General features: G+C 42.3%; 2 protein-coding genes across 5 annotated transcripts in view; one reads left to right on the top strand and one right to left on the bottom strand.

Annotated features, from left to right (window-relative positions):
* ndufaf2 (NADH:ubiquinone oxidoreductase complex assembly factor 2) overlaps window positions 1–6,462 on the top strand; it is a 33,836-nt gene extending 27,374 nt beyond the window's left edge. The window contains exons 2-4 of the mRNA XM_055920206.1: window positions 3,248–3,337; window positions 4,154–4,194; window positions 6,128–6,462. Of these exons, the coding sequence (XP_055776181.1) occupies window positions 3,248–3,337; window positions 4,154–4,194; window positions 6,128–6,370 (374 nt within the window). The 3' untranslated portion in view covers window positions 6,371–6,462. The remainder of the gene's footprint in view (window positions 1–3,247; window positions 3,338–4,153; window positions 4,195–6,127) is intronic.
* A 1,331-nt stretch (window positions 6,463–7,793) lies between these two features.
* Window positions 7,794–12,249, bottom strand: LOC129853798 (small integral membrane protein 15). Of its 4 annotated transcripts, none has more exons than XM_055920209.1 (3): window positions 12,138–12,203; window positions 11,498–11,530; window positions 7,794–8,841 (listed from the first exon to the last, which is right to left on the bottom strand). In XM_055920209.1, the coding sequence occupies exon 3, from the start codon at window positions 8,814–8,816 to the stop codon at window positions 8,592–8,594; it is 225 nt and encodes a 74-aa protein (XP_055776184.1). In that variant the 5' UTR covers window positions 8,817–8,841; window positions 11,498–11,530; window positions 12,138–12,203; the 3' UTR covers window positions 7,794–8,591. The 4 variants fall into 4 exon arrangements, with proteins under 4 accessions (XP_055776184.1, XP_055776185.1, XP_055776183.1 ...); XM_055920210.1 differs by having other exon boundaries at window positions 12,143–12,193; XM_055920208.1 differs by lacking the exon at window positions 11,498–11,530 and having other exon boundaries at window positions 12,143–12,249.
* Between the last annotated feature and the right edge of the window lie 3,660 nt (window positions 12,250–15,909).

The following is a 15,909-nucleotide window of genomic DNA, read 5'->3' as shown; positions in this document are numbered from 1 at the left end:
AATAATCTGAGTACAGTGCTCAGACAACAAAACCATGTTGGATACAACAGAAGTCAGAAATAGCTTTATAAATATTCACTTACCTTTGATGATCTTCATCAGAATGCACTCCCAGGAATCCCAGTTCCACAATAAATGTTTGATTTGTTCGATAAAGTACATCGTTTATGTCCAAATACCGCCTTTTTGTTCGTGCGTTTCGCACAGTAATCCAAATTCATGAGGCGCGAACAGACAAAGTCCAAAAGTTCCGTTACAGTCTGTAGAAACATGTCAAACGATGTATAGAATCAATCTTTAGGATGTTTTTATCATAAATCTTCAATAATGTTTCAACCGGAGAATTCCTTTGTTATCAGAAATGCAATGGAACGCAAGCTAACTCTCATGTGAACGCGCGTGGTCAACTCATGGTACTCTGTCATACCCCTGACTCAAAGAGCCCTCACTCCCCCCCCACACAAGAAGCATCAAACAAGGTTCTAAAGACTGTTGACATCTAGTGGAAGCCTTAGGAAGTGCAATATGACCAATATCCCACTGTATATTCAATAGGCAATGAGTTGAAAAACTACAAACCTTGGATTTCCAACTTCCTGATTGGATTTTTTTCGCAGGTTTTTGCCTACCATATGAGTTCTGTTATACTCACAGACATCATTCAAACATGATGATTTTAGAAATGTAGAAATTTCAGAGTGTTTTCTGTCCAAATATACTAATAATATGCATATCTTAGCTTCTGGTACTGAGTAGCAGGCAGTTTACTCTGGGCACCTTATTCATCCAAGCTACTCAATACTGCCCCCAGCCATAAGAAGTTAACAATGGCAGAAGCGATTATTGACATAAATTCATGCTCTTTCTAATCTGTTATACCATAAATTATTAAATCAATAATTTTGCTCAAACATTACACAGTTATGGTAATGATAATCTAAAATTGATAAAGGGGGTGGATAATCAAATTTGAACATGAGAAAAGACTAGCTTATCTTGTAGCCATCTTTGAGCTTCTCTTAGTAATGCATTATGGGTCGAAAAAACGTAATACAAAAAACACTCTACTTTGTGCAGAAATGCTACGGTAATGAGAAACGTGCTCGGGAAAACCTTTTTTTAATCGATTTTTTTATGACAAGTTTGTAATGTGAATACCCAGAACTGATAACTGTCTTTGAATATGTACCACTTTAAACCAATATTTCATTGGATTTCATTACGGTAATGAAATTGAGTAAACATTTTCTATAAAAAACTTAAGCTGGCTCTGCAGTGTAAGATTTAAGCTCAAAACAACTTAACGAGCCAGAAACCAAGCAAAGTGAGCCTTAATATGATAGTAAATAATGTAAAAAAATGTGGACGATATAAGGCTGAATTCATCACAGACTTGGTTTCATGAGAATTGCCAGTGTGCGCGAAAGCTTTCACGGGTGTGAGTGTGGTGGGAGGAATGGGCTTGTTTCATAAATATATGTACATATTTTTTATTAAAATCCAAGGATAAAAGCCATGGTAGAAGGATTTAGTCATGCCAGCAATTCAAAAGTGGCAAGACGAGGGAAGCAGAGAGAGCGAGAGCACCGGAGAGAGAGGGCGTTGGAGAAAGCAAGAGGGGGAGATAAATGTGTGAGAGAGAGGTGGGGGGTGATTGCTTCTCTATGCTTAAGCGCTAGCTAGGCTATAGTTAAGCAGAACGCTTGTGGGGACTTGTATAATTTTAACCATATATTTATCCCCCACCACCCACACCCAATGCAAATGTGGATAACACCTGTTTATAATTAACTTATTACCTGTTTTAAATGTATTTGTTGGTATTGCCTAAGATGCCAGTCTTTTTGCTTGGATTTGATGTCCTCTGGGTTTTCCTATGAAGCTGCTCTCAGCTGAATGATAAAGGCCTGTATGTAAACAAATAGAACGATTATATGATCCCTTTCCTCATAGGCTGAACCAAGTGACAGGCCTAGCTACTATGTAGGCTACTGTGCAGTGGGCTTATGTAATTTAGTAACTACTGTAGCATAACTGCCTGTACACTAGTCATTAGTCTAGAGTATAGCTAAGAACTAAATAGTAGTAGGCCTGATTTACTAAGGGTGTATCTCAACAGCCTAAAGGGCCTTCCTTTCCTTGTCTCCTTTCCTTCACCTGCATTGATGTAATGGGAAAATGAAACTGGTGAAGCAGATATTGCTTGCACCTGTCCTGTGTCTTAATGAAGGAGAGGAGGCTACATGTTGGATATGGACCGTGGTAGACTAGCTTTCATACTACTCCAGCCTTATCATATCTATCTGTTATCATTGGAACAACAATCAGTCTCATCCATCTGGTGTGCGTTTGGAGATGGTGGTGCCATTTGTCCATGTCCACTGGTCTTTAGCTCTGTGAAGACTAATGGAGTGGAATGGTGATGGAATGTTGACATATTGGTCTGTGTTTGGAAGTTGATGGCATGTTGACAGATTGATCTTTGTGTGGAATGTTGTCCATCCATTCATCCTTCACAACAGCTGATGTGCATTGCATTCACCACGCATCATCTCTCTCTAGAGAGCCCCCATCCCTATCTCTCACTCACTCCCTCCCTCCCTCTCTCCCTCACACAGACACACACACACTTCTGGGGATGTGATGTGATATGTCAGTGTGACAGGAGGGCAGACATTCATTAGTGAAAGTTGTGAGAACCTCTACAGCTGAGTCCTAAGGATCATGGTCTAAAATCATTTGCCTCTCTCTTACCCTCTCTCCATCCTTCCATCCCTTCAACCCTCCCTCCACCTGAATGTCACTGGGCCTGCTCGACTTGTTTAATCAGCAGTTTTCCTCCAAATAATTGGTGGTGTTGCTACTAGCGCTGTAGGATACAGAATGTGAGAGAGTGTTTTTACAATTCCTCTCAGCTCATCTCTCTTGTGTTGCCTGTGATATCTGACCTCTTTTGTCTCCTATACGGCTTGATGTTGATTTGGAGGGCATTGTTGGATAGAGGGTGTCGGGGGGGGGGGGGGGGTTGATTTACATAAGGCTTAGCCCAGATTTCGACACACTTGGAGAGATCTGAGAAGCAGGCCTGAGGGCCTCGAGCTAATCATCCATGTCCTGTCGTGTGCGTGCGTGCGATATCTAAAATGTTTGTATTTTTTTTGTGTTTTTTTTAATGCGCATGATCATGTGCATTTTCATGCATTAATGTTTTTCAAAAATCTCTCTCTTTCTCTCATTGTTTACTTAGGGAGGATTGTTCGGGCCAAGCGGATGGTGGTGGCTGTTAACCCTACAGAGTTTGAGTACCTGGAAGGCAACATACCCTCAGAGTGGGATGGTAATGCTGAAACACTGACACTTTAGCTATATGTCTGCTAGTCTCCATGATATGGTGTCATGGATACTGTGAATCTGGAGCTCGGAATACACTGTAGTACAAAATAGTGCTAGGCAACAACAACAACAACTGTACTAGAACTAACATTAATCACCTAGGCTATTTATTCAGAAATGTATTCATGAATGTATCAGTCACCCTATCTGCCAATGTCAAAAACTGTTTCCATTTCCCATACAACTAGATACAAAATGTTCTGTCTCTGACTTGCTTTATCCACATTAAGCCCTCATCGTCCCGCTCCCATGCATTTTCATCAGGATGCAAATAAGAGGGGGATAAGAAGCCCAGAGTCCCGGCATGCTGAAGGAAAAGCTGGGAAATCTCTCTCTTTCTCCCGAGCCTGCCCTTCCAAAATACACCTAAAAAAGAACAGAGGGAGAGAGAGCTAGATAGATGTAGAGAGGTTGATCTAAGGATCAGAGGAGGAGAAATCTGCAGTCTCTTGCCTTATGCTGTACAGTAGTTGAAATGCAGTAGCAGTATTACGGTCCCCTTTCTGCTTAGACTGGCCAATCAGAGTGATGCCATATTCTGGCTGTTGTCAAGCTGGAATTGTAATGAATGAAAACAGGCCAAAATCTGTTTCAGATCACTTACTAGTTAGATACTGTTTTAATTTACCTATGGAGTAATTCTACAAGTGTGATGCCAGGCAACTGGCGTTACATTGGATGTCAGGTGTACCTGTTCATTTTGCTGGCATGGTATGTGTGCAGTGTGGGTGCTCTTAACTCTGTCTGTTCCCTCATCCAGCTTGGATCCGAGGCAGACGGAAGCAGCCCCCCTCCATTGAGGTGCGTATCCCCTGCTGTGTTTGTGGGGGGGACTCTGTGGGACGGGGTAACCGGGAGGGAAGACGCTCAGAGAAACACTTTGATTTGCTTTCTCTCAGTTTCCAACAGAGCCAAGGAACTTTGGGGGGACAGGTGTTAAAAATAAACTAGAGCTGGCGTGTGATGGTGGTAGTGAGTGTAGACAGTCACAGCAATATGCCTGACATTTCGACGTCAAGCTGACGTCTTCCTCCGAGGAAACATCAGTCATCTTTTCGCATCCTGTACAAAGGATTAAAGTGAGAATAAAAAAAATCTATCTGCCTTTTTTTTTGTCGAGGGCTCCAACTCCTTTTTACCTCTAATTAGTCCTTTTGGACGTTTTTCTCGGTAAGCCATTCTCATGATTTTTGTCATTGTTGAGCACTCCTTTCCTTTTGTTTGCTGAAGCGCGAAGGCCCACCTGAACTCTGACATTAATGTTTCCTTGTTAATAGAGGACAATTGACTTGAAATTATACACTGAGTGTACGAACATGCTCTTTCCATGACATGGACTGACCAGGGTAAAGCTATGATCCTTTATTGATGTCACTTGTTAATCCACTTCAATCAGTGTAGATGAAGGGTTAAAGAATATTTTTTAAGCCTTGAGACAATCGAGAAATGCCATTCAGCGGGTGACTGGGCAACACAAAAGATGTAAGTGCCTTTGCACGGGGTATGGTAGTAGGTGCCAAGCGCACCGGTTTTTGTCAAGAACAGCTACGCTGCTGGGTTTTTCCATGCTCAACCGTTTCCTGTGTGTATCCAGCCAACTTGACAGAACTATGGGAAGCATTAGAGTCAACATGGGCCAGCATCTCTGTGGAATGCTTTCGACACCTTGTAGAGTCCTAGCCCTGACGAATTGAGGCTGTTCTGAGGGCAAAAGGGGGTGCAACTCAATATTAGGAAAGTTCCACAGTAGGTTGGTGGCACCTTAATTGGGGAGGACGGGCTTGTGGGAATGGCTGGAGTGGAATGGTATCAAACACGTGGTTTCCAGGTGTTTTGATGCCATTTTCATTTGCTCCGTTCCGGCCATTATTATGAGCCGTTCTCCCCTCAGCAGCCCCCACTGGAAGGTGCATAATGTTTTGTACGCTCAGTGTATAACTAACTGCCTTTTTGTAGTCTCAATGAGTCATATTCAGTTTTAGCTTCGTTGGTATACAAGGTTCGTCTAATCGACTATAATTATTATTATTATATGTCCATTGAAATGGAGGCTATGGGAAAGCCTTTAGAAAGCAAATACCCAGGCACCCCCATCTGTATATTCCATGCCAATGGCCAATGCCATCCCACCTCAGTGTTGCCAGAACATTCTATTCCAATTTTCTGCCTACTGTCTGCCCATTCGCAGTCGTCCACAGCTGGACAGTGGTGTAGCCAAAACCACTCCCCCGGCACTTTGTGTCCACTTCTTAACGTTTCCTCTCGTCCCTGTCCAAGTCAACATAAATTGATTGGATTAAATCCTGTCATTAACAAGCTGGAAAAGCAGCTCAATATGCTCACCTTGCTCCCCAAAGCAGGGCTGTATTGCCCTGGTCTCCCTTCGCCGTTCCCAGCCCTCTAGTTTTGCTGCCAACACACAACATCAACACATCCAGGCTTCCCTCGCTCTCTGACTCTGCCAAGGCAAGACTAACACCACAGACTGGACACTAGTTTATGGATGACTTGAGAGGACTTCGCTGTCACCAGTAGCTATCCTTTCAAAGGACTGAGTCTCTGTTGAAAAGCCTCGGTTAATTGTGTGTGTGTGTGTGTGTGTGTGTGTGTGTGTGTGTGTGTGTGTGTGTGTGTGTGTGTGTGTGTGTGTGTGTGTGTGTGTGTGTGTGTGTGTGTGTGTGTGTGTGTGTGTGTGTGTGTGTGTGTGTGTGTGTGTGTTCCCTACTCCCCACAGGAGCTGGTGAAAAACCAGCACTACAGGGAGCACATCAAAGGAAAGGCGAGGGAGGTGGATGAGAGAGAGCTGGCTCTGCAGGCTAAGGAGTACAAGGAGGGCCTGGTGGCTCGGCCTGCTCAGACCATAGCCAAGGGCCACGCCGCCGCCACCAGCTTCGGCCAGCCAGAGACCAGTGAGGAGCCTGTCAGTACAGCCAACACATTCCAGCCTGGCTCCTGGATACCCGCAGCCAAGAAATAGCCACGCACACACACTCACTGGGTCATGATTCCAGTACTGTGATACTGGAATTTTCCATGGTAAAAAAAAATAAAAACATGAAGCAAACTGAACTCCTGCTGTTGTGTGATATAGCTTGGAAAATAAACAATTACTCTGGGTAACAGAAGGCTGTGTGTTTACAAGATTAGAACTGTTTTTCTGCTTCATGTTTTGTTTCCTCGCCATGGTACTTCTGAGTATCGCGATGCTTGTACCTAACACACAATGACACTATGGTACACACAAGAAATACACACAGGCTATATGCAGTGCTATTCATAGTTTGACCACACACAACTAAGAAAAAGACACGCACATGCACACTGTGCATATGCACTCTCTTCATACCTACATCCAAAAAACTAGATGTGTAAACAAGTATAGGCCCTCCCTATGCGAGTATTCAGACTTCCTTCCATCATTACCACCATGGATCGGCGACCTGAAAAGACTGAACAATTGAAATCAGCTAGAGAGGATGATGGGAAGGAAGCATGATCTGGACAGCTTCAATGGCCTTTTCTCATTTGCGCATAAATTCCTCCTCCACCCTCTCTTCTGTCCTCTCCTCCGTGACCCAGAAACCGATAAGTGGCTGAGGAGATGCCAATTCGTTAGCAGGTGAACAGAAGTGTCTTCCCCTCCTCGATAGCCGCCTTTCATCAGTGAAAGTCATGTCTATCCTACCGGAGTCCTTTGCGGATGAGTTTTGAAACTTAAACACCCCCTTTGAATCAGCTTTTGCACAATATGCTACTTATTGTTTTATCTATAAAATGTCTTGCACAACTAACTAATTTGTTTTTATCACTTTTCACATGCATTTTTGGGATCTGGACTGGGTTGTATTCATTAGTGCACACCATAAAATGTTTGGCAACGGAAACCGGTCACTATGCTCTTAAATGTGACGTATGCGGTTTAATGAATATGACCCTGGTTATGATGTAAACTAATAAAGGAAGCGCTGCTCTTCATATGCATTGAATCAGGGAGTACTTGACAGTGAATGGCGTTCATGGGATGTGGAAGGCAATTTATCTGACCTCCCTGACCCTACTGTAAACTCTTTGTATATAAAGTTCAGTTGTAGGTAGTCAAGATATCTTGTTTGATTTGTTGTGGATTATAAATGAAACTGCCAGGCTTGAGAGAACTGGGATGTGATGTTAGTACAGGAAAGTAGGTGGTCCTGTGTTTCACAAATGGTAGATCATGGTGTTTGCAATTATCGACAGTGAATAAGTTAGTGCACTCATCTTAAGATAGCAAGGTATGTATGCACTAGTGTAAGTTGATTGATACATTTTCTGCTAAATGGCATACATATTAAATATTTTTCTGCATGACAAGGTGTAATTTATTTAATGTCTTTGTATTTTATATATACACCCCCAACACATGACACTACAAACCTTTATTTTTATTAAATGAAGGAAAGGATATCCCACAGCTGACAAGATGGTTGCAGGTCTCAGGAGTAGACGTCCCTTTACAATAAATGTGTGTTATAATTGTCTAGATGTTAAAAACACTGAATAAAACCCATGTATGAAAATTGCCTGGCTCACTTCTTGGTCGAGTTCCTGCCAGACTACAGTACACTCCTGCCAGATGTCAAAACACTTGGATAGGTGTTTAACTATAAGCAAAACACATGATATAGCTATCCATCTAAGCCGACTGAACAGTTGACATGGCATGCAACCATTGGTTGATGCACTGCATCTAGTCGGGCAGGAACTCAAACTTTTCAGTTAAGCATCATTCAGGCAGGGTTAGGGGAGGGTTATGACTTGCAAGGAGAAAACAGCCATTTTTTTTTATTCAGAACTTCATTAAAAACAGGAAAATAATTCAGATATTTAATTAGTAACTTCAAATGGAGAACTTTTTTTTACTAGTTAATGAAATCATTGGAGTGGAGTTGTTACAAATGGAATGCAAAGTACTGCAACACCACCAAGCTCAGACGGTGGTGTTGATTGTGATGATAGTCCCATCGAATGAGCCTCCCCGGTCTATACCGTTCCCTCAGCGCTGTAAGGCCTCCATGTAGGGCCTACATCCCTCCTACACTGGACAAGAGGGCTGGGTTGAAGAGACGAGGGGTGGGGGTGTGGCAAGTAAAGAGAGCGTTGAGCATAGCTGTGTACTGTAGCTACTCTTCTCTCCTGATCCCGCTCTCCCTCTTTACGGCTCAGTCTTTCTTGGTCCTCTTGGCTTTGGCGATGTTCTCCTGGCGTTTCTGCTTTTTCTTCTGCTCGCGGTCGCGCGCCTCAATCATTTTGGCCAGTTTCCACGACAACAGGGCGCTTGCGATAAAGAGGGGTGTGAGCGCCAGGATAACCGTCGTCAGAAAGCCGTACGGGTCCTTAGCCGCCCACTCCACCACGTACTCCGCCCACGCCCGCACGTCAATCATCCTGATCGCCAACAGCAACTCCAATCTGGAATATGGGAATAACAAAAAATGTAATTATTAACAAATTAGAAGCTTGGGGCAAAATGTAACCACAGATCTACATTCAGATTAAACAATCCTAAACAATTATGGGAAGAAATAATGTCAGAGAAGTTAATGTTTAGGCCTATATCTTGTAACATATACACTGAGTGAACAAAACATTAAGAACACCTGCTCTTTCCATGACAGACTGACCAGGTGAATCCAGGTGAAAGAATCTGATTGCTTATTGATGGCACTTGGTGAATCCACTTCAATTCAGTGTAGATGGGGAGGAGACGGGTTAAATTAAGAGTTTTAAGCCTTGAGACAATTGAGACTTGGATTGTGTATGTGTGCCATTCAGAAGGTGAATTGGCAAGACAAAAGATGGGATTTGAATGGGATATAGTTGTAGGTGCCAGGCACACCGGTTGTGTCAAGAACTGCAACACTGCTGGGTTTTTCAAGAATGGTCAACCACCCAAAGGACATCCAGCTAACTTGACACAACTGTGGGACGCATTGGAGTAAACATGGGCCAGCCTCTCTGTGGAACGCTTTCGACACCTTGTAGAGTCCATGACCTGACACATTGAGGCTAAACTGATGGGCAAAAGGGGGGTGCAACTCAATGTTAGGACGGTGTTAATTTTTTGTAAGGTACCTTTTGCCAAAGGTACCACACACTGTTGTCCTGCTGAACATTTAACTCTGTAACATTTCTACTCACCAACAGGTGCTGCTACTCTAACATAGAAGTAGCCCAGTCTCCATCGATACAGCCACACACAGCTTCAGATTTCAAATCTAACCAATTCATATTGGATATATTGTATGCTTGACTTTATACCTACCGGTATACAAGAGGAAAATCAAATGTGCACTACAGTCAAGCCGCCCCTGTAATTTTACAGTCTCAACCACAGACATTACATGACGAAAAGTATGTGGACACCTGCTCGTCAAACACCTCATTCCAAAATCATAGGCATTAATATGGAGTTGGTCCCCCCTTTGCTGCTATACCAGCCTCCACTCTTCTGTGAAGGCTTTCCACTAGATGCTGGAACATTCCAGCAGGAACTTGCTTCCATTCAACCACAGGAGAATTAGTGAGGACGGGCACTGATGTTGGGGATTAGGATTAGCTCGTAGTCAGTGATCCAATTCATCCCAAAGGTGTTTGGTAGGGTTGAGGTCAGGGCTCTGTGCAGGCCAGTCAAGATCTTCCACACCGATCTAGACAAACCATTTCTGCATGGACCTCGCTTTGTGCACGGGGGCATTGTCATGCTAAAACAGGAAAGGGCCTTCCCCAAACTGTTGCCACAAAGTTGGAAGCACAGAATTGTCTAGAATGTCATAGTATGTTGTTGCGTTAAGATTTCCCTTCACTGGAACTAAGGAGCCCGAACCATGAAAAACAGCCCCAGACCATTATTCCTCCTCCACCAAACTTTAGTTGGCACAATGCAGTCGGGCAAGTAGTGTTCTCCTGGCATCCGCCAATCTGCTATCCGAGCAGCTAACCGATCGCTGCAGCTGTACATAGTCCATCTGTAAACTACCCACCCAATTTACCTACCTCACCCCCATACTGCTTTTATTTATTTACTTTTCTGCTCTTTTGCACACCAGTATCTCTTCTTGCACATGATCATCTGATGATTTATCACTCCAGTGTTAATCTGCTAAATTGTAATTATTCGATTTATTGCCTACCTCATGCCTTTTGCACACATTGTATATAGATTCTCTTTTTCCTACCATGTTATTGACTTGTTTATTGTTTACTCCATGTGTAACTCTGTGTTGTTGTCTGTTCACAATGCTATGCTTTATCTTGGCCAGGTCGCAGTTGCAAATGAGAACTTGTTCTCAACTAGCCTACCTGGTTAAATAAAGGTGAAATTAAAAAATTAAAAAAAACAAAAAAAACAGATTTGTCCGTCAGACTGCCAGACACCAGAGTCCAATGGCGGCGAGCTTTACACAACTCCAGCCGAAGTTTTGCATCGCGCATGGTGATCTTAGGCTTGTGTGCGGCTGCCCATGAAAACCCATTACATGAAGCTCCCAACTAACAATTCTTGTGGTGACGTTGCTTCCAGAAGCAGTTTGGAACTCGGTAAAGAGTGTTGAGATTTTTATGCGCTTCAGCACTCGGCAGTCCCATTCTGTGAGCTTGTGTTGCCTACCACTTCGTGGCTGAGCCGTTATTGCTCCTAGATTTTTCCACTTAACACTAACAGCACTTACAGTTGACCGGGGTAACTCTAACAGGGTAGACATTTGACAAACTGACTTGTTAGAAAGGTGGCATCCTATGATGGTGCCACATTGAAAGTCACTGAGCTCTTCGGTAAGGTCATTCTACTGCCAATGTTTGTCTATGGAGATTGCATGGCGGTGGGCTCGATTTTATACACCTGTCAGCAACAGTGTGGCTGAAATAGCCGAATCCACTCATTTGAAGGGGCATCCACATATACTTTTGTATATATAGTGTGTTACTCCACTAGCTAATTTGTCACAGTCCAGTTAGCTAGTAGCCAATTCAGACGCTAAATAGGGTTAGGGTTCCCACACGACCATATTTCCATGTTACTGCACATGTTTATGGAACACAGATGGAAGACAGTATTGACTAACGTTACCTGTGATGATTAGCTATCTTCGTCTCCGAACACCTGTGTGTAAACGGAAGGCACAAACGTGTTGTCACCGAAAAATACCGTCTGCAACTGTGTTAAACAATACGTGTATATCTTGCATTTGTGAACTTATTTTGATGTGATATGAAAGTAGAGAGCTTTATGTTTCTAGAACCGTACCGCAATTGAGAATCCATTCCCGTTTAGATGGTGTATTTGACTGTCAGAGCCAATTCGTCTCAACATAAAGTAAGGTCCTAACGTTAGGCAATAGGTAGCTCAATAATGGATTAAATGAGCCTATTTAGCATATCAAACAGTAAACTAGATACTCTAGAAGTTGGTGACGTGTAGTTAGCTAACGCTAGCTAGTATTCTTTTCCATAACAATGATGTTTAAAGGGAGGTTTTAGTACTCGAGAAGCAAAAGACAGATTGCCTCTTTACAACAAACATTAGCTAATTTAGCAAGCTACATAAAACGGTTAGCTTCATTACGTTAGCTTCTGTAAACAATTAAGATAGCTCCTTTATTTACATTGTAAAACCGCTTCATCGCCCCAGCAACTTTGGTCTAGTTTAGCAGTAAGCACAGAGACAACAGTTCAAATCAATGACAATCGTATAATTAAGTTAAACATACTCAACTAAGAGAAGTTTTTATTTTTATCCCACGCTGATCTGGCACCAGGAAGTGAGTTTTCACAATTGGTTATGACGTGACACCCTAGCATATAGGGAACTGTAGTTTTATTGTGATAGAACATGTACGTTTACAGGCACACTAGGGGTGCGTTTGTAAATTCAAGTTGGAGTGCCAGAGTGCTCTTTGGGCGTTCGTAAATTCAGAGCGTTGTCAGATTATACGTTCGTAAAATCAGAGTGTTTCGCTGTCGGAACGTTCAGAGCGCTCTAGCCGAGGAGTAGGGTTGAGCTGAGCCTTCTTTCTGGCTTCACCAGCAGTCAAACACCCAGATAACGTTGGCTATCTTGCTAGCTACTTCCAGACACACATGAGAGAACACCTCACTCTGACCATTTTCCTCGCCCTATGCTGGTGTCATGTTACCCAGAGCGTTGGTGACTAACTGTGCTGATGGCAACAATTTAATTACATTTATTTGCCGACGTTTACTGGCACCAGTCATATTCAACGGGTGTCGCCCATTCGTAAATGAATCAGTTATTCTGCTTTACCGTACACTAAAACGAGAGTGCTCTGAATCGGAGTAGATAGCCAAAGTGAATTTACGAACGCACCCGTAAACACCGTAATGGGCGTTCTCTGCGTTCTAGCGGTGTATTTGAACTGCGCATGTGCCAGGACCAGCCGAGCGAGATTCTCTTTTTAGTATGAGTGAAGTGAGTTCGGGAAAACTGATTGGAATGTTATGCGTCTTTTATAAGTAGTTTTCATATACAAACTTTACGTCCAAACTCAGAATCAAATATGCTTCCCAAAAATAACATGTTCGCTGTGGTAGAACATTTATTTTGATTGGCGATTTTCTGCATTTATCAGGGAGCCTGTTTTCAGATTTGTCCATGTAAACAGGATTATCAGGGAAATCGTTCTTCCTGAAATGCATGTAAACGTTTTAATCGAACTCTTATATTAATCTGACTATCAACAATAATCGCATTATTGAGTGCATGTAGTGAGTCAAGAGCCATCCATAAAAAAACGTGGTAAATTCAAGAACATTTTTTGATAGTGTGACGGGATATGAACTACCCATTGTGGACCAAGTTTAACAAAGGACCCTAATCAATTGTGAACAGGTAGACATGTATAAAACCACCCCTAGACCTTTTCAGGTGAGCGCTTGGTGGCTTCATTCTGAATGTGTTGTGCTGTGTCACAAGTGTGTTTCTTCGGAGGAAACCATTTTGGGACCATGCTGGTTTGACAATTGTTATGTTCAAAGGGTAGGCCTATGTTACTTCGTCTGCATCAATGTTTGTTTATTTGAGTTAAAACTGAAGAAGGCAGTGTTAAATGTCCTTTGATGGTCAAAATAAGCAACCAGTTTTCTGACCCTGAGTGACAAGAAAAACAAGAATAACTTGACAAAGGAGCTGCAGGCTGTTTGAACTTCCTGTGAGGAAGTATTGAAACCAAATCGGGTTTGGTCACATCTGCTCCATTCATATGGCACAGATCACTTTCAGAGCAGTTCAAAGGCCCCTGCACACAGGGGAAGGAGAGGGGTCAGACTGAAACACATGCAGGACATCCAGACAGGCAAATGCACATACCAAGCAGAGGGCTTGCAGTTGGGATTTTTTATGCTCATTTAAACTGGGCAAGGTTTTTCTTTCCTGTTCAGTGAAAGAGTCCATGACTTTCCATCTGTTTTTGTTAAGGCAAATATGTTTTTTTTAAATCACTGCATTCAACAGACCATATAGGCTTACAGTATACTACAGTACATCAAATACTTTTTTGCCTACTTGGAAGGTGCACCTTTCTGGACCTAAACTTAAATTCCTTTACAAATGAGGTAATGGGCTTGTAATAGGTTTATAGAATAGGCCCTATTTAAACAGTTTTGTTTATTCCATCATTTTGGTGCTTGTAATAGAGCTTTGCTGAAATGGTTGCTATGAACTGAATATACTGGATAAAAAAAGCTAGCAGATTGTAACGGGCTAATTTGATGCTCCATTAACCGTTACAAGTTAGTTATTGTTTGGCGTAGCACAGAGAATTTTCAAGCAACTTTAACTTGGTGATACATCCTCAATTCCTAATTTGGAAGACAACCAATGTCTTCTAAATACCAATGTCTAGTTGCACAGGGGTTTGTTTGAAGCTAGGAAATGCTCTGCGGTTAAGTGTTTTTTTGCTCTGTGAAGTAATCTTAACAATGTGTACGCTGCCATCTTGTCTTTCAAATCTACTCTCATTGATCGAGACAGGTGAGTGTCATCATGACATGCTGCACTTTGGGGTGGACTCTAAATTAATGAGAGAAGATTTGAAATAGACAAGATGGTGGCAAACACATTGTTGGATTACTTAATGGAGATTTTTTACATTTAATTTAATAATGGAGCATTTTTCAAATAAAATTACGTTTAGAACTTGACGTTTAGAACACATTGGTTGTCCCAAACCAAGTCAGATATTGAGAAAGTATTGACAAGTTAAAGTTGGTCAAAAATGTGCTGTGCTACGCCAAACAGTGCCTAATAATGCCTATCAGCCAGCTGAAACAGATTAATGGTCTGTCTAGGTAATATTTTTAATAGCTATGGATAAATATAATTATTTATCATTCCATTTCTAAACTAGCCTACTGTTTCTACATACTCTAGGCATATAGGCTAGTTATAAAGTAATGTAGAGAACAGCAGGACATGGAAGTGAACTTGGGTCTCAGGTGTGAAAGGCAAATACCTTACACATCGTGCCAATAGGGTTAACTCAATTAGCACGAATTGTAATATGGCCCATATAGGAGCTCTGGAGTGGCGCAGCAGTCTAAGGCACTGGTTTGATTCCAGGCTGTATCAGGGCTTCTATATCTGCATTGCTTGCTCTTTGGGGGTTTAGATTGTGTTTCTGTATAGCACTTTGTGACATCGGGTGATGTAAAAAGGGCTTTATGAATACATTTTGATTGATTGATATTACAAATCAAATTTTATTAGTCACATACACATGGTTAGCAGATGTTAATGCGAGTGTAGCGAAATGCTTGTGCTTCTAGTTCCGACAATGCAGTAATAACAACAAGTAATCTAACCTAACAATTCCACAACTACTACCTTATACACGCAAGTGTAAAGGGATAAAGAATATGTACATAAAGATATATGAATGAGTGATGGCAACCGGCCGTGATTGGGAGTCCCATAGGGCGGCGCACAATTGGCCCGTGTTAGGGTTTGGCTGGGGTAGGCCGTCATTGTACATAAGAATTTGTTCTTAACTGACTTGCCTAGTTAAATAAATACATATAGTGAGGATCGCTACATTGCTCCCTCCAAACGGGAAAGCACATCCCGTGCTTTGACTACTCAGCCCCCTTACATGTCCGGTGGCCACATTCCACTTCTGACACCAATGTAGTGAATGGTGAACCAGAGAAGCGAACCCTGTTCACATCGCACCAATAGGGTTCCCACTTGGTGGGAATTGTAACTTACTTGGTGGGAACTGTAAAAAGTGTTGAATTTAAGGCACTTTGTCAAGCATGCAAGTGGACTGTGTGTGTGTGTAAGCTTGATGAGGTAGAAAGCAAGAGAGAGGCTATTGATAATAGAATAAGACCTGTATTTATAAAATGACTAGAGAATTGACTCATCCATATCCTCAGGTTCCTTTCAAGCCCTCTACCCTCGCCTACGGTTGAGAGCCCTCTGAATTTAGAAAAGATCCCAGTCACTCCTGATGTTATCGAGATGAG

This window comes from Salvelinus fontinalis, chromosome 4 (genome assembly GCF_029448725.1).
Source record: "Salvelinus fontinalis isolate EN_2023a chromosome 4, ASM2944872v1, whole genome shotgun sequence".
NCBI classification, from domain to species: domain Eukaryota; kingdom Metazoa; phylum Chordata; class Actinopteri; order Salmoniformes; family Salmonidae; genus Salvelinus; species Salvelinus fontinalis.
Note: the sequence above shows the minus strand (reverse complement) of the source record. Positions and strands in the feature narration are given on the sequence as shown.